Consider the following 24,000-nt stretch of genomic DNA (forward strand, 5'->3'; position numbering starts at 1 on the left):
GGTTATCTGTACAGCTACAGTGTACCCATACACATAAAAAAAAAAAAAAGAGGCTAAAGCGTTGATTAGGGAAAGAAATGGATGTGTGTCTCTTGATTCTTTTTCCTTGTGTGTCTGTTCTAAAATAAGACAGCACCCTTTACTTGTGATGAGGGAAGAAAGTGTGGAACACGAGCTGCAGAGGACACCACTTCTGATTCTTGTCTTTAAGACTTTATCAGGGTTTTTGTTACTGTATTGTCTTAAGAGAATTCTGTCCCTTGTCACTCCTCCATTGTAGTCGCAGCTTGTAAGACAGTTAGTTGCAGTGGTGCCTGTCCCTGCTGTTTCTTGTCTCCTGTCTGTCCATTCGTACCCAGAAAGCCCACGGCTGTAGCTATTGAACCAGACAGACTGGTGAGTGCCTTCAGACGAAAGGCTTTTGCTGTGGACTCCTTCCCCCCCTTTTGCTTGGGAACGACTCCCCAACAGGCTGGAAGCTGGGGCTAGACACCCGCTGTGTGGAACCCTGACTGCTGTTCCTTAGATCAAAGACTTAGCAGGTCTCATGCTTATGTTAAAGGTTTACCGGAACTTCCTTTCAAGATCTCCTTCTGGTCTGGTGTTAATGGATTTTCTCCTGTTTATGTTAGATGAACAAGTCTCGAATTCCTCTGAGTCTGGTTCCTAGGGTAACTATAAATACTGAGTGTATTTCAGTAAAGCTCTCTCTCTCTTTTCACATCTACCTGGCGTCTGTGTCCTTCCTTGTTAACCGTTTGCCTTCCCAGGACCCAATTAACCCAGTTCGTGTATAACCACGGAGGAAGAGAGACCGCGGGGTGGTCCCCTTCAGATGGCGCCCAACGTGGGGCTAAGACATGGGAGTGCTTTAAGAGTGGTAATTTATCATAGATACAGAGATTTCTAGATAGCTCCCCAGAACTGGGGTAGATGGTTTGAGACTTAGGGGTAAGAGTGAAACATTTTGCCCCTGGGTTGAGGACAAGATGGGCTAATTTTCTTCTAGAAAATTAAAAGATATGCACTTACAGTCTTATTTATGAGGCAGCCCCATCTGGGTTTCCAGATCTCTTTAACCGGGGCTGAGTTGAAGTTATAACACTCAGAGCTCTCAATTCTGGCTAGATTTGATGGCGAAGATTTTCGCCAAGATGTCGGCAGGAGTTCGGCGGGGCTATCCGCCGAGGGGTCTGGCATGCCAGGTTTTCAGCTGGTTTAGCTGGGGTTCAGGGGGTCAGCCGGTGAGGCTGGGTGCTCGGATTTGGTTCCGAGAGATGTGGACTGCGGTAACTCTAGGCTTAGAGGTAGTCTTTCCCCTGTTTTGTTCAGCTTGGTGCTCAGAGCTGCTAGAGGTATATGTTTATGTGTTTTCATGTTACATGTGAAGTCTTGTATCGTGGTATGAATGAGAAAGTCTTGTCTTATGTCTATATTACAGGGTGCACGGGGCGGGCGGGCCCAGGGGAGTGCGCAAGAATCCGACATCAGATCTGCCAGTCAGCCGGTCTGCCAAACAGGGTCAGGTTCGCACAGTCGGCGAATCTCTGGGTACAGCTGCCTGTGTACCTCCCACTCTGCCCACCCGCAGCTCCTGGGTGACCTGCTCAGATCGGAGCAGAGAGCAGAGATTGACTGGCTAGACAGCCTGGTTCAGAGCCCACAGTCCTGTGCTGCTCTCTGGGGGTGTGGCCGGGGCCGGGAGGGGTTGGCAGTCTCAGAGACCAGGCACAGCCGCCTGTTCTGATACAACTCCCCGGTGGCGAGCCGTGTTTGACTGTTCTGCACAGAGCCAAACAAGAAGGTTGCCCGCTGGCTTTGGGCGGAGCTTGGGCTCTGCACTCTGCGGTTCAGTGATTCCTCCTACAGCAGCCTGCGCGCTTGGTCCAGCTACAGAATACAGCGGGTAGACGGGCGGGTGGCTGCTATGACAGTGCACAAGCGTTTTAGCTATTTGGGCGACACCTGGTTATCTAACTTATTACTAGCCCATGTCAGGCAGGGTGTACTAGAGATCCAGAGAGAGACAGAAGTCTCAGTTACCACGATTCCCAATGTAGAACACCTAGAAGCGCAGCTCGCCTGGTCTGGGCTGGTTCGTACAGGGAAGGGCAGGTTACAAAAGTCAGTCCTTGGACTACATTTCCCAAACTGCCTTGCGGCGGCCAGCCGAGCCCAGGAGCCCCTCGTTGCACCTGCGCCTTGGATGAAGCAGGCCAGCTTGGCATTTTCAGCTTTTTTTCCGACGGATGCATGGTGCAAACAAGTTCAGGGTTAAGGCTTCATTGGCTTTTCATGATCCATAGTTGGGTACTCCATGTGGCCTTCATGGGTGCTGCTTGTTCCATGTACTGGGTCCTTGGGAATAGCTAGCACAGGCACAGTGCATCCGCCCTGGTCACATCCACAGATGCAATGCTATATACCATACCCTCAAACAGTCCTAAAAAGTCTCAGAAGCATCATATAAGGAAATGGAGTCTTAATTATAAAAAATTACAAATACTTTCCTAACTAATAATAAATAATTTCTGTGGCTATTTCAGTACATTTCTTTTCTGTTACATCAGGACTATACATGTGTTCTTCAGTTTCATCAAAGAAATTTGGTGTTTTGAATCTTAGATACAGGTTATTTACTAGATTGTGCTTCTTGACACTTATCTTTTTTGACAGGATAACTGAGATTCAGGTTAAAAAAGATGGACTTTAGTGCTATAATGCTTGCCTGATGTACATGGACAATGCTTGATTCCTAGCATCTACATTCACTTCCCTCAGAGAAGATAAACAGTGAACAGTCCTGTTTTGTTTTGTTTTTGTTTTGTTTTGTTTTCCTAACCAATACCCCACCACTAGATTGTTGTCAGAACATGTCTGTAGTTAGAATTTCTATTGTTGTTATTAAATACCATAATGAAAAGCAACTTGGGGAGGAAAGGATTGGTTTCAGCCTGCGATTCCATAGCACAGTCCATCAGGAGGCAGGAGCTGATGGAGAGGTCATGGAGGGTGCTGCTTATTGTCTTGTTCCTCGTGGCTTGCTCAGCTTGCTTGCTTGCTTTCTTTCTTTCTTTCTTTCTTTCTTTCTTTCTTTCTTTCTTTTTTTCTTTCTTTCTTTCTTTCTTTCTTTCTTTCTTTCTTTCTTTTAAAAGATTTATTTACTTATTTCATGAATATGAGTACACATCGTAGCTGTACAGATAGTTGTGAGCCTTCATCTGGTTGTTGGGAATTGACTTTTAGGACCTCTGCTCACTCCAGTCAACCCTGCTCGCTCTGGTTGGCCCTGCTTGCTCAGGCCCAAAGATTTATTTATTGTTATACATAAGTACACTGTAGCTGTCTTCAGACGAATCAGAAGAGGGCATCAGATCTCATTATGGGTGGTTGTGAGCCACCGTGTGGTTGCTGGAATTTGAGCTCAAGACCTTTGGAAATGCAGTCGGTGCTCTTACCTGCTGAGCCATCTCACCAGCCCTCAACCTGCTTTCTTATAGGACACCAGCATAGTGGCGGCACTGCCCATCACGAGCTACAATCTCCCATATCAATTATCAGTCGAGAAAATGCACCACAGGCTTACCCATAAAACAGTCTGGTGGGAACATTTTCTTGATTTGAGTTTCCTTTTTTCCAAAATGACTCTAGCTGTGTTAGGTTGACATAAAACTAAGCAGCACAGAGAAAATAAGGTTTATTTTGTCTTACAGTTCCTTATCACAGTTTGTCGTTGAAAGAAGTCAGGGCAGAACCTAGAGGTGGGAACTGAAGCAGAAGCCCATGGTGGAAGTCTGCCGACTGGCTTCTTCCCTCATGCCTCGCTCGGCTTGCTCAGCCTGCTTTCTCTGCTGCCACTGCTTCTTCCTCCTCTTCCTCTTCTTTTTTTCTTTTTTCTTTTTTTTTTTTCCTCCCTTGAGCCAGAGTCTCACTATATAGCCCTGGCTGTCCTGGAACTCCCTAGTAGACAAGCAGCCTTGAATTCATAGAGATCCTCCTGCACTCTGCCTCCCAAGCACTGGGATTAAAGGTGTACACTGCTACTACTCTGGCCTATTAGTCTGATTTCTTATATCCCCAGGATCACCTGTCCAAGGGTGGCATAACCCATAATGAGTTAACTGTCATTCTCTCTTGTCAGATATGTCTAGGTTTGTGTCAAATTGACAAAACCCAAGTAGCACATCTGTTAAAGCAATTGTCCCCATGAATGACTACATTCCCTACATGTGAGCAATAGGCATGAGAATATGTGAGCATATTCTCATGAATCTAGGTGCTCTGCTAGATTAGAAATAATCTGGCAGCGTCAGGAGACAGTTGCTGCTGAATATAGAGCTCAGCTCTCAGAATACCAAGCTCATACAGTAGGGAAGCTCCTTGTGAGGCTGTTGTTCATTGGGGCAGAGGCCCATGCTAAGACCTGGAGCAAAGGCTAAGGAATTTTTAAAAGAAATTTTTTTAAATATCTACACTAGTAGTAATCTATAATAGACTTTTGTTTGTTAAAATCATACCATCTTCCATCATAATTATAAGTTATGAGTGAATGATAGAAAATAAAATCCAATTGAATCTTCTCATTTGTTGCATGGTTGGAAATAGCTTTAACTATATCTTTATGCATCTAGAGAACTTTGAAGTTTCAATACAAAGCAGGTAACCTCTTTATAGTCCCTCTGTTCTTATTATTCTGAAAAATCTTCACACAAAGCTTTAATGTACATTAGAGGTTCGAGTTCAAGAGAATGTTGGGATTTTCCTGAGCTGGACTAAGTCTGTTTTAGAGTCCGAGTCACATTCACATTTGGATTTACTTACTCCACTCTCTTATGTTTTGCTCTAGTGTTATGTTTTATAAGATAGGAATTTTTTTAAGATTTATTTATTATTATAAATGAGTACACAGAAGAGTGTGTCAGATTTTATTATGGGTGGTTGTGAGCCACCATGTGGTTGCTGGGATTTGAACACACGACCTTCAGAAGAGCAGTCGGTGCTCTTATCTGCTGAACCATCTCACCAGCCCAAGGAATTTTTTTTTAACTTTTTAAATGCATGGGTTATGCAGGCTTCCTAATATGAAAATAATTATATATTGAAATAAAACTTGAGGGCTTGGGGTATAGCTTATTGGTATAACTCTGCCTATCTTGTTTGAGACCTGGGGTTAATTTCCACCCCCTAAAAACAAATAAAAACAAAACATACACATAGAACAAGTAACGAAGATGCTTAGAAAAGCCCTATGAACCCGCATGTTTAAAGACCATACAGTTGTGGGGCTCAGGCTGTATCTCAGGAGCAGAGCTCTTGTCTAACATGCACAAAACCCAGGTTCCTTCATAGCAAGAATCTAACATCCTAGAGTTGGAGGAATTGCTTTTCCTCTGTTCTGTTTCTGGTAGAAGTCAGACAGCACTGGCTGTGTTTGAGTGTCTTCAGGAATACATTGGTGTTCATTATCCTAAAATGTTCTGCTTCTGTCTTTGTGAAATTCCATAAGAAAGACAGTTGTTTTTTGTTTGATTGTTTGAAATATATCTTCCTTTAGCATCTCATAGGTACCAACTGTAGATTTTATAGAATAAGTTTCTTTCTGAATCAAGATACACAGAGTGAAAATCATGGGGACATGTAATGAAAATGTGCCTAGTCTGAACTAATTTTTACTTTTATTTATGTTTTTTATTGTTTTGAGATAAATTCTCTGTTACCCAGTCTGTCCTACCTGAGTGTTCTGAGTAGCTGGGTTTACAGTTGTACATCACTGCACCTGGCTTTATTGCCCCTCTTGTTCCATTTCAGGAAACCCTGGTTTAAGAGAAAGTCTGATAAAGTTAGTTGTCAGTATTAGTATTTTTAAGAAGAAAACCTAGTTAGAACTGGGGTTTGCTGGTAAATATCACTAAAATCTATTATAGTTTGGAAAAGAAAAATATTGATTAGTCATTTTTGAAAGCTGTATGGATAAACAGTGATCTTTGGCTTAGTAGCTGCCTTTATTTCCAGGAACCGTTCAAAGAATTGGAGGGTAAATACTCATAATCTATTGCTTTCACTGATAATATCTGTTCCTTCTGTATATGACCTCCCTCCATAATGGACTATGTAGAGATAGCTTCCGTGCTCAGTGACCTGTCCTCTGCCCAGCATCTCAGCAGCCATGTCTTCTTTTGTCCACATAACATTGGATAACAGGCCAGTACACAGGCACAGCTGTGTCTCTCCTTGATTTCTAGTTTGCAGCTAATGAGGTTTTTATGCTGTTACTAGGGCTTCTACAGCATACTAGTTTATGATGTGGGATGTTATTACCTTAGGACTTGGTACACTGTATAGTAAATGTTTTAAAAGGCCTTTGAAAATGATTTAGTATATATATATATGTGATATGAGGGTCTCTAACCTCCATAGCCAGCAGAGGAACGGTCTGTGAGAGGCAAGAAGACCATTCAGTTCAAAGTGATTCAGTAGCTGCTTTTGTTGAAACTTCTGAGTAGTTTGTTTAAGCATAGCACAATTTGGTGAAAACTTTACTGGTAATAAATAACTCAATCCCATGTGCACAATTAAGGATACATAAATCTTGAGGAACAAAGTAAGCTAAATAAAGATCAGATAGGACTACATCAAAACCACATGTGACACTTTTTATAAAGATAGGTTCTATAGATTGACTGAGAAAAAAAAAAAAGGCTCCTGGTAAGTGTTGAGGAGGATATAATATGGCCACACAGATAGCACAAAGGTCACCAGGCTGTTAACTCTGTTGGCTTTCAGCCTTCTGGGCGGACAGCAGGTTATGCATCCCTTCTTCTGAAGGAACGTGTATGTTTAACCTTCCTTTGAGGAAATTTAACATTCCTGGTTCTCCTGGTGCTTATCTGTGAACCCAGGAACCTTTTTGCCTCCTACAGTGTGAATATGTGAAGGGCTCTGAAAAGAATTGGCACAAGTTGGTAATCTCCTTTTACCATGTGGGTCTGGAGACTTAACTCAGGTTGTGTATGGCAGGTGTCCTTACTCACTGCACCAAGTCGCTAGCCCCTGTTTTAAAGTTTAACAGCACTGGAGGTATGGCTTATTGGTAGAACTCTTGCCTAGCATGTTTAAAGCCCCTGGGTTCAACTTCTTGAACTTTTGAAAATAAGGCAAGTTTAACAATAAGCTCTCACAGCAGGCAGCAGGCAGGAGGTTCCCTTCTTCCATCCCTGAGCATTAATGTTATGATATTTAAGATGTGATAGCTGCAGTCTCCCAGTCCTGACAGGGTATGGATAACTGTCATTGAAAAGGAGGAGAGTGATGCCTGTGGTGTGTTTGTTAGTTGTATAGCGTTTGCAGAACTGCTAAAGTAAGAAATAAGCATTTGGAGGGTTGGAGAGGTGGCACCGTGCTTAAAAGCACTAGCAGCTCTTGCAAAGGACCTGGATTCAGTTCTCAGCACCCACTGAAGGCTCACAACAGTCCATAACCCAGTTCCAGGGAATCTGATGCCCTTCTTTTGGCCTCTATGAGCATCTTGCACTCATGTTATATGCAGGCAAAACACTCACACATGTATAGAATAAAAATAAATCATATTAAGTTTCACATATGGAGATGTGACCTATCTTTCAACTGAAAGACCTGTGAAATTATTGATGGCTATTTTTGGCCATCAGTACTATAATGGCCAAATGATACTATATAAGGGAATTTCACTAAAGGCTAATAACTAGAGGAAGAAAAAAATGAATGTTTGTAATGAAAGTGTCTGGAGAGTCATTGGCTTGGTCAGTATAGATGTATCACTTGTTAGTCATGTTTTGGCAGAAAGAGGTCATATAAGTTCCTAGCTTATTTTCCTTCCATAAATGAGGACATGGGGCTGAGTATATAGCTCAGTGGTAGAACACAGGCCTTGGGTTTAATCTGCAGCACAGGAGAGGGGAGCTACTTGGAGCAAGAACAGAGACATATATCTTGACATTATTTTCTCTTGACTTGAAGTTCCTTGTAAGGCATGCAGCTCGTAGGACTGAGCCTGCTATGGTGAACATTGATTGTCTGTTGTTAAACCACAAACCCTCTTTCTTTAAGCTCATATTTCCAGTCTGAAAGAATGTACATTCATAATTGTCTAAGCTGAGAAGCTGAAGTCCCGACAGAAGCGTATGTATCCTAGCCATGTCCTTCTTTCCTCTTACCCCATTAACTCCATCTATTCCTCTATCCCTTCCCCTTCTGTAGGGCTGCCAGTAAGTCCACTGCTACTCTGAAACCTTTAAATTCACCATTTTCTTGTCTGGAGTATGCCTTCCCAACTTCTATCTGTGTGGTTTATTTGCTTCATTCAGGCCTCTGCCAAAAATAGACTCTTTTAAGTAAGGTCTCACTCTACCCCTCCCCCAGTCCCTTGACCTTTTTTCTTCCTATGCTGCTTACCACATTTTAAATACATGTTTTTCACTCCTTCCCCACTCTGATGAGAGTAAACTGTAAAAGAGCAGCAGTTACTGCCCCCACACTCACAATACCTCAGTGCCTAGAACAGTGCCAAACAACAGAGAGTAGTAAATATTTAGCACATGGGCCTTTTTTCCATTTAGAAATTTCAGATTCCTCTAGTTCTTGAACAGTATTCAGCAAGACCAACTCTTCATCTTAGCAGGGTATCCCCCATTATAACCTCTGCCTGCTGTTGCTTGGTGGTCCAACAGCCATTTTTGGAGAGGAGGTGATCCTAAGCCTAAATATAATCTCAGACCAACAATCACAGGTTCCTTCCCTGTTTTCAAGCACATGAATGCATCCCAAGATTGGAACTGAGGAGACAAATAGGACATATTATTCTTCTAACCTTTGACAAAGTTCTGTGTCACTAACTTACACCCATACTTCTTCAGGATAAAATCAAACTACCAGCCCTAAGTTATTCAACTGTGTTGTAAGAGCCCAAGACTGCCTTTATTAGTATTTCTAGGGTAAAGTTGGAAGCTCAAGCTCAGAGTAAATGAAAAAGTTTAAGGATTCTTTCTAAGTGTCTTAGAAAAACTAAAATCATTTATATACCTGCAGGAAATACAGCTAAACAGGACATTTTCACTGAGAGACCAGAATGTAGCTTGCTTGCCTTTCATAACCCAAATAAAGGCAAAGATATATATGAAAGAGGCACATAGAGACCGACTCTAGTAATAGAAAAGTAAAATGGGCAAGACAGCTCTTGCCTAGAATCCTAGCACTGAGGAGGCTGAAACAAGAGGACCAATGAGAGGCCAGCTTGAACTACTCAGACCTCAGCTCTAAAACTAAGTCAAAATAAAATGACACAGTGTTCACATTATCTGCTCATTCATTTACTTGCTAAAGGACAATTTACTTGTAAGGAATTCAGAGCTGGGCATGGTGGCACACGCCTTTAATCCTAGCACTTGGGGAGCAAAGAGGTGGATCACCGTAAGTTTGAAGCTGGCCTAGTCTACATAGTAAGTTTCAGGCCAGTTAGGGATACATAGAAAAGAAAAACATTTCTTCAGATAATGATCAAGCAGTCTACTTTTTGCCTTTAAAAGAAAAATTCTGATTCCAGGTTTGACTTTGTATGCAATCAGACCCACTTTTTTCTTACCAGTGTAAGAAAAAATCATAATCATACCCACTTTTTTTCTGAGAAAAAAGTGGGTATGATTATGATTTAAGAGATAAGGTGTGCAAAGATTGAAATTTCTAAGCTGAACTTCACTTTGGGAATGAGTTGTCACCTAGCTGGCTGCACTCACACTCCAGCTTGTGTTAGGACTTCAAGGGTGTTAGTTTCGCCTGTTCCTTGCAGTTTAGACAGCTTCTGTAATGGCTGCAGGTAGGCTACATGGATCTGATTGAAACTGCAGTAAGAATTGCAGAGCTTGGCTAGACAGACAGCTCAGCAGTTCAGAGTGCTTGTCCTGCTTTTTCAGAGAACCAAAGTTTGGTTTCCAGGACCCAAACCAGGAGATTCACAACCACCTGTAACTCCAGCTCCAGGGATCCAACACTCTCTTCCAGGCCCTACAGGCACCTGTGTGCATGTGCACATGTACACATACGTAAAAATTAAAGATAACTCTTTAAGGGTTGTAGAACTTGATTCTAGTAGTTCTCACAGTCCTGTGCTTTGGGCTTCTTTCATAGATAGCCATGGATTCATTCTTGTGTGCCTCTACCCAAGTCAAAATTCTGATGGTTTAATCTCTCATGGAAACCACTGTCTGTCTACTTTGCAACCTTGATCTACTCCCTGGCGTCTTTTGGAATCTAATGTAACCATGGTCTAAATGACTTGAGAGCTTTGATTAAGAAGCTCTCTTGGCAGAATGAAGATTTACAGCAGGAGTCACATTTCTGTTTTTACCTCCTCTTAAAACAATGCCTAAAAAGAGATTGGCTCCTAGGAATTTGTCGTATTTTAAAGTCCAGTAATAATTTGTCCTACTAGAGGATTTCGAGTTCTAGGAGTCAGGAGAGAAGTGGTAGTATTGAAAGCTTTCCGTTTCTATCAGCATCACCAGCGCTGAAGTGCATGTTGTGCCCACAGGCACTTTTACCTAGGGACTGGAACACCATCATCAAGGGAGGAAGCTGGCACACTTGCCCTGTGTGGGGCTCCTGTTCATATACCTTGACAGTGGGTAATGCTCCAGCATCTCCAGAGAACCAACAAGGAGCATTTAATTAGGACACCCAGCAGTTCCTTTTGAGCCTTACTCAGCTCACATGAGTCCTCCTCACCCAGCAGATGGTCAAAGAAAGAATACAGGAGAACTATCTGCAGCTTAGCATTGGACTAAAGATTAATTAGGATTGGATGAAAAGTAAACTGCTCTTTTCTGTGGAGAGTTTCATATTTCAATATTTCATATTTCAATATTCATTGCTATATTTTTCATTGTGCCCAGATACTGACAGATGAGCCAGATAGCTCTGTTTCATCAGGATTATCTCTGAGAATCCCCCATAATTGGTTGATCAACAGGCTTTGAAATGGAAGGCAATATTTAAACTTAAGGTAGAAGATAATCTTGGCATTAATTAAGAATGAAGAAAGCTGCAGGTCACTTGAACTCCTGCAGCTAACAGACAGGGCCATTTCTGCCTGAGTCTCAGATGCTATATATCACACTTAGAGTCTGTGCCATTAAAAACCTGTCACTCAGAGCCATTCCCCTAGGATCTGTTGACTAGGTTGTGTGGTACTTTAAAAACACATCTGAATCATCATTCCTCAGAGAACTGGAGATGGTTGGCGTCACTGCTTGGTCCTAACTTGGACCAGTCTGCAAATAATCTCTCCAAAAGCTAAATGCAGAAAAAGAATAAAAAGAGAAATTATTCTCCAGAGACTTGGAAAGGTCACTTGTGACGTCATAGGAGAGTAAATGAGATAATCTGGAAGGTGAGCCCTGTACTGCTCACTTGGTTTTGGGTTTGGTTGTGGTAGTGCCTCCTTTGGTTACCTGTGGTGAGGGGTGTGGTAAGAGGCCTCATTTGCCAGAGTTCAGACTGAGTTCATTTCAGACCTTTTTATAGTGCTTTTAAATACACTGGAACACAGTTAGAATATTAATTTAGCCTGTTCATCTCCAGCTGTGCCACCATAAAGAGGCTGTAGCTACTCCAGCAGGCTTCCTATACTAGGGAAAGAACGTAATTGCTGGGTACAGGCTGACGCTGACAGGCTGCTCTTTCTTCAGCAGCCCTGAAAATAACTTTAAAAAACATTATTATTGTTATTAAGCATTTTTAACTCACTTTTGTGTTTCAGAGAGCCTTATAATAATCATTTCTATTTACTCTTTCTATTGATGTCCTGAGAAGGAAGCAGGTTCATAGTGTTATGGCCACATGTTGCACATTGTATATGCCAGAGCAGCAGGCAGCCCCTCTCCTTGTACCATCTGTGATCTGCTTTGGGCAGTCCTGAGGCTGAAGTTGAAGCAGGCATTCTGTTCCTTTGTTCAATGAATCTATTTTTTTAAAAAAAGAAAAACAAAAACATTTTTACATGGGAATGTAAGTATTGTGAATTTTATACTCTTTTAAAACTGCATTAATTTTACATCATGCACATTTACATAGGTGAAATAAATATTAAATATTACTGCTTGGGCTGGAGAGATGGCTCATCGGTTAAGAGCACTGACTGTTCTTCCGAAGGTCCTGAGTTCAAATCCCAGCAACCACGTGGTGGCTCACAACCATCTGTAATGAGATCTGATGCCCTCTTCTGGTGCATCTGAATACAGCTACAGTATACTTAGATATAATAATAAATAAATAAATCTTTAAAAAAATATATTACTGCTTAAGAGTTTTGTATCTTAAGCTTTTTTTTTTTCCGAGGCAGAGTTTCTATGTCCTGGAACTCACTCTGTAGACCAGACTAGCCTCAAACTCAGAAATCCACCTACCTCTGCCTCCCAAGTGCTGGGATTAAAGGTGTGTCACCACTGCCCAGCTTTTTTATTTATTTATTTATTTATTTATTTATTTATTTATTTATTTATTATATGTAAGTACACTGTAGCTGTCTTCAGACACCCCAGAAGTAGGCATCAGATCTCATTATGGGTGGTTGTGAGCCACCATGTGGTTGCTGGGATCCGAGCTCAGGACCTTCGGAAGAGCAGTCAGTGCTCTGAACCACTGAGCCATCTCTCCAGCCCATCTTATGCCTTTTTAAGGCATGGTCTTACTAAGCTGGCCTCTGGCCTTGTGATCCTTCTGCTCCCACCTCTTGAGGAGTGGGATTATAGGCATGCTCCATTATATCTGTTTTTGACATTTTGAAACTGGATCTTGCTATCTTTCTATTCAGGTTATAGTGGCCTCATACTTACCATCCTCCTGCCCCAGCACCCCAAGTCCTGGGACTATAAGCATGTGCTAACATACATGGCCACAGAGATAACTTCTGTTTTTATTTGTATCTATTTTTTTATGCCAGTTTCAACTCACTCAACTTTAAGAACCATCAATTGGTCTTGTTAAGGATATTTGACTTTTGTTGTTTTGTTTTTTTGAGACAGGGTCTTTCTATGTAGCCTTGGTTGTTCTGGAACTTGGTATGTTGGCCAATCCCTCCCTCCGTCTCCTGAATTTTAGGATTAAAGGTGTTTATCACCAAGGATACTTAAAGCTAAAGACTATACAATGGAAGTACTTAGGCCCCAGAAACAAGCAGATCTCTCTGAGTTCAAGGTCAGTAAGTCTCAGGCAAGGCAAGTTTATACAGTGAGAGACTGCCTTAAAGACAGATGTAGATGGATGGATGGATAGATAGATAGATAGACAGGCAGGCAGGCAGGCAGGCAGGCAGGCAGGCAGGCAGGCAGGCAGGCAGGTGATAGATGGATGGATGGATGATGGATGGAGAGATGGATGGAGAGATACATATTTTCATATTAAAACATATGTATGTATCATGAAATTTATTCAATAGAACTTCAAAAGAATTTCATCCTTATTGTAGGCTAATTCATATTAAAATAATTCTGACCTTCAGATTTTCTCCTAGTAAGCATGCATACTTTCCCCCTCTGTTAAGGAACACACACAGGAAACTGAGAAGTGCTCTACTTGTAGAACCTTTAAACTAAGTTCATATCTTGTCTAAACCCAAAGCCTTTGGTAGAGGAGTAGACATTAGCTCAGCAGTTTAAAGCCCTGGTTGTTCTTGTGGAGGACCTGAGTTCAGTTCTCAGCACCCACATCTGGCAGCTCACAACTGCATCTCATAAGTGACCTATAACTCCCACTCCAGGGGATTGATGGCCTTCCTGCCTCTGTGGGCACCTGTTCTAATGCAGTGTACACACACACACACACGTTAAGTCATGATAATTTTTAAAATCATTTTTATATAGTACCTACTAGACATTCCTATGGATATGGGTACTTAGAAACCCATAGTAAAAAAAGACAAAAATGCCTTCAAATAATTCATGTTTTCCTTAGAGGGGTACAATCAAGCCAGCAAATAAATGTTAAAAAGAAAAATAAAAAGCATGTGGGACAAGAAAGAGGACAGTGAAGAAAAATCAACTAAAGCAAGGATCTCTCCCTGGCTCCTGGGCCTGTAGAGGGATGATGTTACTCTCATAACTTGCTCTAGAAGACCTGCCTGCCGAGCCAAGAGAAGGCAGTAAACCATGCAGATGTCAAGAGCAAGAGTATTCCACAGAAGAAACAGCAAGGGCAAAAGCCCAGAATTAGATGTGTGTCCTGTGCAAAGAACAGTCTCTGTATCTGGAACTGCCAGGGGGAGCAGATTATAGGCAGTCGTATTCTGAATGAGATGGGACCATTGAAGGTTTGAGCAAAGAAGTACTTGCCAGCTGATATACATTTTAATTTCCTTCTGGCTACTGTGTTGAGAATAAACTGGAGAAGCTAAATAAACATGTGAAGGGGAGTTGCAGGCAGATGAGCAGGGACACATGCAGAAATAGGAAGATGCTAAAAAGTTCTGTATTCCATTTATTGAGTTTGAAATAATAGCAGGGGCTGGAGAGAGAAAGCTCAGTGGTAAAGAGTGAGGTCTGCTCTTTTAGAAAACCCAGGTTTGATTCCCAACACCCATGTTAAGTGGCTTACAACCTCTTGTTACTCCAGCTCCAGGGAACTGGAATGCCTCCAGCCATTATGAGCACACACACAAATATGCACAAAATCACCCACAGATACACATATTACATAAATTTTAAAATTATATTTAAAAACAGTGATAACATGAATGTGGGCTTGAGAGTGATCCTAGCACTTGGAAGGCAAGAGGTAAGAGAGCAGAGCAAGCTCCAGGCTAACCTGGGCTACATAATTAACACCCCCATCATCTTATATAAAGGTTTTGGTTTTATTTTGTTAAAATTGTAAAGGATTATACCTGCCTCTGTAGGAGTCAGACGTAGAAGGATCTGAGCCACACACAAGATTCCGTTTTTAAAACAGTAAAGACATGGGGTGTAGCTCCATTTTAGAGCACTTGCGTAGCATGTGGAAGGCCCTAGATTCAATGTATAGCTACCCAAAGAAAAGGAAGTTAAAGAAGAGGGAGGGGAGGAGAAGATAGGTTCTGGAGCTCAAAAAGTAAGAGTATTCATTGCTCTTGAAGCAGCACAGTTCCCAGCACCCACATGGTGACTCAACAATTTGTAACTCCAGTTCCAGGGGAATCCAACTCCCTCTTCTGACTTCTTCAGACACCAGACATTAACATGGTGCACAGACATGCATTCAGGTGAATAATCTCAAAGGGAACAAGTTCTGTTTACACTCAAAGATGATTGACATATCCGTGGGCATTTAGTTTGCCTTTTTTTTTTTTTTTGGTTGGTTGATTACTTATTTATTTATTTATTTATTTATTTATTTATTTATTTATTTATTTACCTATAGACAGGGTCTCACTATATAGCCTTGGCTGGCCTGAAACTCACTATGTGGGCCAGGCTGACCTCATATTCAGAGATCTAGCTGCCTCTGCCTCCCAGGTGCTGGGAGTAAAGGTATGTCCCAGCATGCCTGGCTAGTATCTAGCATCCTTTAGGATATTGTCTACTACCTTAAAGTGCTAGATAATATTTTGGTTCTGATTTCAAACTGGAAAAAAAAAAAAAAAAAAACGCCACCATCTAATCCAGAAACCCACCCCCTCTCTGGGCCTCATTGGGAGTTTGTATTCTGGAGAGAGCTTTGTTCTAGATATGAATGAAGTGCATAAAGGAAGGGGACCCAATAAGCAGAGCAGTGCTGTGGACCATCTGTGTACTGCCCTTCCCTTAAGTATTCTACACTGTAATAGAGTGTGTGCATTGGGTGCTGTGAAGGGGCTTCTAGGGCTTTCTGAAAATTTAAGACTGAGCTACTCTTATAGTTAAGCAAAGCGTAAGGAAAAGAATGTATCAAACAGAAAGAACAGAATGTGAAAACTGCAGAGCTGTGAGACTTTCAGTATTGGGGAACAAGCAGTAATTTGGATATGGTTGAAATGAAGGAAGTAGCCGGGAGAGGTGGACAGGTGGCAGATCCAAGAGAACACTGACTCCTGAGACGAACACAGCTCTTCCTCATGATAAGTGTTTGAAAACTGCAAAATACAGATTTTAAAAGCTAATATAAAAGAGATTAAGACATTCCCCTGAAAGTAACCTGTGCAGTTGCTCCCCAAAGATGGTCTCTTACCCAGCCACAGTTGAAAGAAACATTTGCCTTAAGCAGTTTGCCAGTAAGCTTAGTAAGCTTTTTAAAATTCTGATTCATATGTAGCATAATAGTAATATTAAAATCTTGGGTAGTCCAATGCAGTTATCCTTAAAAAACTCAAAACAGTAGATGGAGATAGTGAAAGCAGTTTCTTATTGTCATGTATTCACCATAGCACCTGAGAGTTAGCATTCTGTGTGCTTAGCAAATACGAACTCATCTTTATGACAGCCCCATGAATAATGCCTCTGATCTCTTTGTGGACAGGAAATTAATCTGAATACTACTTTCTCCTAAGTCATACAGCAAGCAGATGTCAAAGTTAGAATTTGAAATCAGTAGTTCTGGGGCTGGAGAGATGGCTCAGCAGTTAAGAGCACTGACTGCTCCTCCAAAGGTTCTGAGTTCAATTCCCAGCAACCACATAGTGGCTCACAACCATCTGTAATGGGATCCGATGCTCTCTTCTGGTGTGTCTGAAGACAGCTACAATGTACTTACATATAATACATAAGTCTTAAAAAAAAAAAAAAAAGGGAATCAGTAGTTCTGGCTCCCACGACTGTCAGCCCTGTCTGCTGACTTTAATTAGAGGCAGAATACTTCACATTCTAGAGCAGACATTTTGGGGCAGTTTTCAAGGAAGAGGAGAACCCTATAATGGATGTCACAGAGTGTCTGTCAAGGGGTTCCAGGCTTTTTTATGAGGTCCAGATTTAACCAGCTAAACTCCGGGAACATTTTCTGGACTTTTATTGCTGTTGGGCTGTGATGGGATAGACATCTCAGAAAGACAAATGTTTATGGACTCACTCAGGCTTCTTAGAAGATACTGCTGTAAATTAGTGGCCGTTCTATATGCTGTTTCCAAATGGAGAGGTTGTAATTCTTTCATATAGAGCAGATCCCTAGTGTCCATTGTGAAGAACCGCCATCCCTATGGAGATAAGCATCTTATTTTCTCTATTTTTAGTTTTGTCACAAAAGCTTGGAATGTAGTGAGCACCAGTAAATGTTTAATCTGATGGCACAATGTGAGGTCTGACTGCTTTATATTCAGAATGAGGGTAATGATAGTCATTAGGATTCACAGAGCCCTCGGTGACCAGCCAGTTCTCACTTGGAAATGTCCTTTACAGAGCCAGGCACTGTCTTGAGACCTAACTTGAAGTAAGAGTTCCTTATCTCCAATTCTTCTGCTGAGAATCAGGGAATCTAAGCGCAGCTCTCTTCCAGAAGCCCACAGCTGGTTTAACTCTCGGAAAGTGGTGCTTCAGCAGTGATGTAGAGTCTGGCATCCCTTTCCTGACAGTTCTTACCCCCGCTTTAACCTACCAGTCTAATCTCTGAGAATCGCACTGTGTGCTATAGGTCAGAAACATCTGTGCTTGGGAATTGGAAGGCTAGAAGCACAGCTTAACAAGAGTAATTGAAGGGATGCTGAGAGATCAGAGAGACTGTTATCAAGAAATGGGGAGGAGGAAACAAAGGTGTTCATTACCTTCAGAAAAGTGAGCTGGAGGGAAATGTGGGGGCTGCAGGGGAGTTTTCTCCCATCACATACCCACAGGTTTGATGAAGAGACAGGTACATCATAGTTGGATAGGAAAGAAGGGAGGATGGATGATGAGTGCCTCCATCTGCCCACATCCAAGAAGCTTTGTGTAGTAGATGGGAATTAAGACAGAGCCGCAACCAGACAATGTGCAGAGAGTGAGAGACTTTGGAGCACTCGGCCCTACATGGGATGTCTCCACAAATCCCTCTATGTGGAAGAGGGCAGAATTGTAAGATCCAACACTAGTGGATGACTAAGGAAACGGTATCTTTCACACACCACAGGACTGGTACATGTATGAACTCACAGAATGTGACATCATGCACAAGATTTGCACAGGTTCAAGCCATTATGGGTCAGCGCTTGAGGGTAAATGGACCAGAGTTCTTCTTAGCCAAAAGGCTCTCTGTAAATTAGTTTTGGGGAAAATTCATTTTCTCCAGTGGAGTGCCATTGGATATATCAGCCACACCCCAAGACAGGCCCATGTTCAGTAGTAGTCAGTCAGTGGACATACAACTCTGGTATTTTTGTGGGCTTTTGCTTTATTTTGCTTTGTTTTGGCCTTTTTTGGGTAGGTGGGTGGGTAGAACCTTATTGGTCTTTTGCTTATTTGTTTTGATTTTCATTTTTGTATCTCTTGGCTTTTTGTTTAATTTTTATTTTGTTTCTTAATTTGTTTTATTGTTGTTTTTGTTTTGTTTTCTGAAAGAAAGAACAAAGTTGGGTAGGTAGCACTGTTGGAAGCCTCTAGATACACCTTTTTTTAGCTTTACTTTTTCATTTGTTTGGTTTTGGCTTTTGAGATAGGGTCTGTATAGCACTGGCTGGCTTGAATTACAGCATCCCTTCTACATCAGCACCCTGAGTGCAGGACTATAGGCACCAGCCACCTCTGCCAGTTTTTTACTTTTTAAGAGCAAAGTGAGAAGGAAATAGGCATGGATGGTGATCATAGAGCTTGCCCAGAGGAACACTTTCCTGCAGCTCAGGGAACATGGTGAGGCCATTACTGGCAGCAGAGCAGTGGAGGTGGAGGAGCAGCTCCCTCTCTTCCCACCTTCCATGCTCAGGAACCTGCTGTAGCCTACCTAAAAGCATGGTCTTACCACATCATGGTAAGGCATAGCCCAGAAGTTTGTATTGTGAGAAGAAAACTCATTTATTGCCTTTAGAGCTTTTCCTTATAAACCACCAGGTTTACCAGTGCTTGAGCCAGTATGCTTTTTTTTGTGGTAGGACCTGGAAAATAGGTCCTTAGCAAATAGGTCTCTTAGAAATTTGAGGTATCTGTGACCTCTAATTTTTGTGGAGAAAAAAAAAACTATAATCAAAATTGATTTAAAAACAGACAAATTTGAGTTTGAATCCTCGTGTAGTCTTTATGACCTGGCTGTTCCTTTTCCTTATCTATAAAACAAGAAGGGAATGACACCTACTTTGTTAGAATAGTTATGAAAAAATATAGAAATGTCATTGTGGAGGAGGGCTGGAGGACCTGAACTCTGTCCTCAGAACCTGTGTAGAAACTCAAGGCATTGTGGCACATGCATCACGAAAGTGGAGCAGCCAGCCAGCGTAGCCTGATTGGTGAGTTCTAGACCAATGAAAAACCCTGTCTCAAAGGAGGTAGACAGTGTTTTGAGTATGATACCCAAAAGTTGCCCTCTGACCTCTGCTCCGCATAGTCATCATAGTTTCCATGTGCACACAGAAGCACTCAAGAATTTGAAGTAATTTTTTAAAGTTGAAAAGACAACTACAGAGATTATCCTTTGTCTAGAGCAGCGGTTCTTGACCTTCCTAATACTGCGACCCTTTAATATAGTTCCTCATGACCTCAACCATAAAAGTATTTTCATTGCTACTTCAGAACTGTTATTTTGCTACTGTTATGAATAGTAATGTAAAACCCTGTAAAAGGGTCATTCAGCCTCCAAAGGGGTGGAGACCTACAGGATGAGGATCACTGGTCTAGAGGGTATGCCATAGATAGTCTTCCTGGAGAAAGATTTCTTACAGGTGGTCACAGTTGTATGTAGGTGAGTTCGGAGGGATGCACTTTGCAGTCTGTGGGTTATCATGTGTTGATTGGGAGGCCTGTACTGGCTGACAATAGGAAGTAAATTTCTAGATACACACCTGTTCTTTCCTCCTCCTATCTGGCTCCTCATTGATGTCCACATTTTTCCATTTTGCTTTCCTGCCAGGTGGCTGTTAAAAACAATATTGATGTCTTCTACTTCAGTTGCCTCATCCCACTCAATGTGCTTTTTGTAGAAGATGGCAAAATGGGTAAGTGTGTCCTCTGTCCTGCTAAATATACCCGTGGCCATCTTCTCAATGGCAGGCACAGCATAGCCCCAGAAGTACAGACGAGTTGAAATTTTAAAATAAGATTAGTATATTCTAGTGCCCCAATAAAGAGTTGATCATTGGTCATTTGCCGGCCACTGTTCTTACTCTGTCACCCCAAATCTCAGTACCTCTTACTTAGCTGACTGACTTAACCACCTCTCCTGCCCACAAGGTGAGAGGGTTGGAGACAGCTTTAATTCGGCTTTGCCATGTATTATCTGTGTGGTTAGGGACAGGATGCTTACACTTTGTGTTTTAGTTTCGACATTTATAAAATGGAAGTCATTTTCATAATGAATTAGTGAGATGGTGTGTACATTTAGCACTTATTCTACTCTAAGTTCATACTAAGATAAGTATCAGTAATTTGTAGTAACCATTAGTCTCCTATCCTACCCCAAGGTAGCCATTGATTTTTCCCTTTCCTTATGTAAGAAACCACCATCCAGCCAGAATACCTTTACTCCCAGCACTCAGGGCAAAGGCAGGTGAATCTCTGCGTTTGAGGCCAGCCTGGTCTACAGAGTGAGTTCCAGGACAGCAGGGCTACACAGAGAAACCCTGTCTCAAAGGGAAAAAGAAAAGAAAAAAAAAAGAAAGGCAGGCAGGCAGGCAGGAAGGAAGGAAGGAAGGCAGGCAGTCAGGCCAGTCACAAGGTGTGTCCAAAGTCACCCATAGGAATATAAAGAGCCAAAACTAAACTCCTAACTGCAGGCTTTCTTCCAGTGTGTATTAGTTCAATCGGGAGAGGCCTAGTGGACATCTTTGCACATCCAACACTTGGCTCCACTCCTAGCCTGCTCCTAGCATGTCAAAGGGAAACTAGTGGAAGGCACCAGGAGACAGAGTACTGACATATCACCCTTCTCCCCTTCCTGTATAGAACGCCAGGTCTTCCTTGCAATGTGGAAGGATATTCCCAATGAAAATGAACTCCAGTTTCAGATTAAGGAATGTCATTTAAATGCTGGTAAGTAATAACTGCATTCATTTTCATCTTAGTAAGTGAAATCAAATAAAGTTTTTCTTTTCTGTGCCTACTTCTTATTGTGGTAGATCACATGTTAAATGCATTACTTTGCAAATCTCTCTAAGGCATATACCTGTAATTTAACAACTCAGGAGGCTGAGGCATGAGAATTACAAGTTCCAAGCCAGTTTTGCCTATATAATGAGCCCATCTCTTTTAAACACACACACACACACACACATACATACACACACACACACACACACACACACACACACACACACACACAGTCGCATATACCTTTAATTCTTGAGTCAGAGGCAGGCAGATCTCTGTGAGTTCAAATCCAGCTTTGATGTCTACATAGCAAGTCCCAGGCTAGCAAACATTATATATTGAGACCTTTTCTCTCTCAGTACAAAGGAAAACAAAAAACAAGAAAGGGGATATTTTGATGTAAGGCCCTAAATTACTTACATGCTACAAGAACTAATAAATTAAAAAATAAAATAAACAAATAAATAAACTGTCCCTAACTTTCACAAAAGCCTTGGTTTGCTCTCAACATCATAATATGTAGAAAAATATGGAACAACCTTAAGCCTATGTACCCTACTAGTCCTTCAGTAGTAGAAGTAACTGTCAATCATATTACTTAAATATCCTCAGCATCAAGAAATTGAAGTGATAATTGAGGGCTGTCACCTTCGTTTTGTTTTTTTTCGAGACAGGGTTTCTCTGTGTAACCCTGGCTGTCCTGGAACTCACTCTGTAGACCAGGCTGGCCTCGAACTCAGAATGCCTCTGCCTTCCAAGTGCTGGGATTAAAGGCATGCACCACGACCACCTGACTAACTAACCTTTTTAATCAGCATTAATTCCTAAACTGTTTTGTAGTTAGTTTTGTAGCTATAGTAAATACAAAAAGGTAACCCGAGAGGAGAGACAGCCGCAGCTGACCTTCAGTCTTTCTTTCCCTTCCTCATTTACCCCTGAGCCACCCCCAACCCCCAGCCCCGAACAGTGGTGGGCCTCCTTGTGGGTTTTCTGAGAACTGCCATTCTCCATTGCAGCTAGAGCAGAGCACTGGAGAAAGAGGCAGTATGCAGTACAGAAAGTAGAAGAGAGTTCTCCTGTCTTCTCACCCCAACTTTCTGTACTTAATTTTAGTTTTTCAAGTCTGGGTGTTGTATTTTTCTTCTGAATTCAGACAGACCTTTGCATGCAGGACTTTTGAAATCCAACTAGAGAGGTATCAGTACCCGCCTCTGCTGCCTCTTGAATGGACTGATCCAGTCAGGCCTCCGAGATAGACAGAGGCTAAAGGCTTGCTTGAAGCCTCAGACATAAAGACAGCCTGACATCCTTTGGGGATAGATACATTAGACAGAGTTTGCCTGTGGTGAGGGTTATCTCACATCTCCTCCACCCTTGGAAAGGGGGCTGAGGAGAGACTCTTACAGTTTCTGTTACTATTAATGAGATTATCCTCATCTTGTGGGTTTTAAATGGCCAGTGGTGCTATCTGTCCCTTCCTCTGAAGTTCACTGGTCAATTAACAGTATTTGGTGAGCACACCTTTCCATAGAACGGACCATTGCTCTGGAAGTGGGAGGCCTCTACCATAGAGTCCATGTGCTGGTGGGTAAATCCAGTGTGTGCCCCATAAGAGAGTCAACTTTGTACCCCATTTTAATGGAGACTTGTCCAGGGCTAACCACCATCCTGTGCCAGTTGATCCAGCAGTACATACCTGAGAATATCTGTTAATTAATAAAAGGTGGGGAAGTTTCCCTGTCGTGATTAAAGTTAGAAAATGCAGCATATGGCATGCCTGTATATTCACACACTGAAAGCTCTATAAGTCCCACATTAGAAAAACCTGTCTGACTCAATGTTAAATGAACTTACTGGCTTGTTGGTCACAAGTGCTTGCTGTTAACACCCAGTGGAATGCCATTGATCCTTTCCTACAGAGAGTAGGAAATAGCCAGAGTAATTGAGAACAGTTTTGGTTTCAGGGATCCTGTGTGAAAAGGACAAAAATGGAATCTGGTTGACCAAGAACTTTGTCTGGTTTGCCAAAATACTAGAAAGAAAGAAATTCTTACTGTGCCAAAGCATGTGGCCTTCCTCCCAGGGAGGCCGTTTCCTCTGATGTAGTCCTCACAGCAGACTCGATTTTGAAAACCACCTTGGTTTCCTGGTGGAACACATCATGGCAACCGGCACATGGAGCATAAGAAACAGCCAGTTTGTCTTTTCTAGATGACCAAGACCGTTTTTCATGCCGAATCACTGCTAATTTTGCAAGACAACTTTGTTTGCCTAATCCTTTCTAATTCTTCCTTGTCTCCACCCTGAGGTCTGGAAAGCCTTGGCCGTTACACCTCCTCCCAGTCTTGAGGACTCTATTAACGGGAGCCTTTGCAGGTTTAGTGCCTTCTGATTCAACACCCTGTGTCTAGCTGAGAGCTAAAAATACCATCCTTTCCAGCTGATCTTCCCTAATCACAATAGCACCAACACTTAAAATAGCTCTTCTGTGCTAGCAAAGACATTTGACAGATGGAAGGAACACTCTGGGCTTCAGGAAGTCACAGCCTTAAAGGACTCACCAACATAGCAGTGAGCTTTTCTGTTTGTTCTCTGAGCTTTCTAGAGAAGAAAAAAACTCTGCAAGTCTTAATAATCTTACCATGGTAAAGATGTGTATGGTGTGGGTGTTGATGGTGCCGCTGATTACTAGAAAGGCATCAGCAAGACTCCTGCTTCCCAGCAGGAAACACTTCTAAAGGTGTTTGCTGGTGCTGGTGGTGGTGCTGGTGCTGGTGCTGGTGGTGGTGGTGGTGATGATGATGGTGGTGCTGGTGCTGGTGGTGGTGGT

The 24,000-nt window shown here is 42.1% G+C and overlaps 1 protein-coding gene across 1 annotated transcript in view; it reads left to right on the forward strand.

Moving 5' to 3' along the window:
- Positions 1-24,000, forward strand: part of Ap2b1 (adaptor related protein complex 2 subunit beta 1) — a 113,621-nt gene that overhangs the window by 79,602 nt on the left and 10,019 nt on the right. Inside the window, exons 20-21 of the mRNA XM_031354054.1 lie at positions 19,996-20,080; positions 21,027-21,113. Coding sequence (XP_031209914.1) covers positions 19,996-20,080; positions 21,027-21,113 — 172 coding nt within the window. The remainder of the gene's footprint in view (positions 1-19,995; positions 20,081-21,026; positions 21,114-24,000) is intronic.

This window comes from Mastomys coucha, unplaced genomic scaffold (assembly GCF_008632895.1).
Source record: "Mastomys coucha isolate ucsf_1 unplaced genomic scaffold, UCSF_Mcou_1 pScaffold5, whole genome shotgun sequence".
Classification (NCBI taxonomy): Eukaryota; Metazoa; Chordata; class Mammalia; order Rodentia; family Muridae; genus Mastomys; species Mastomys coucha.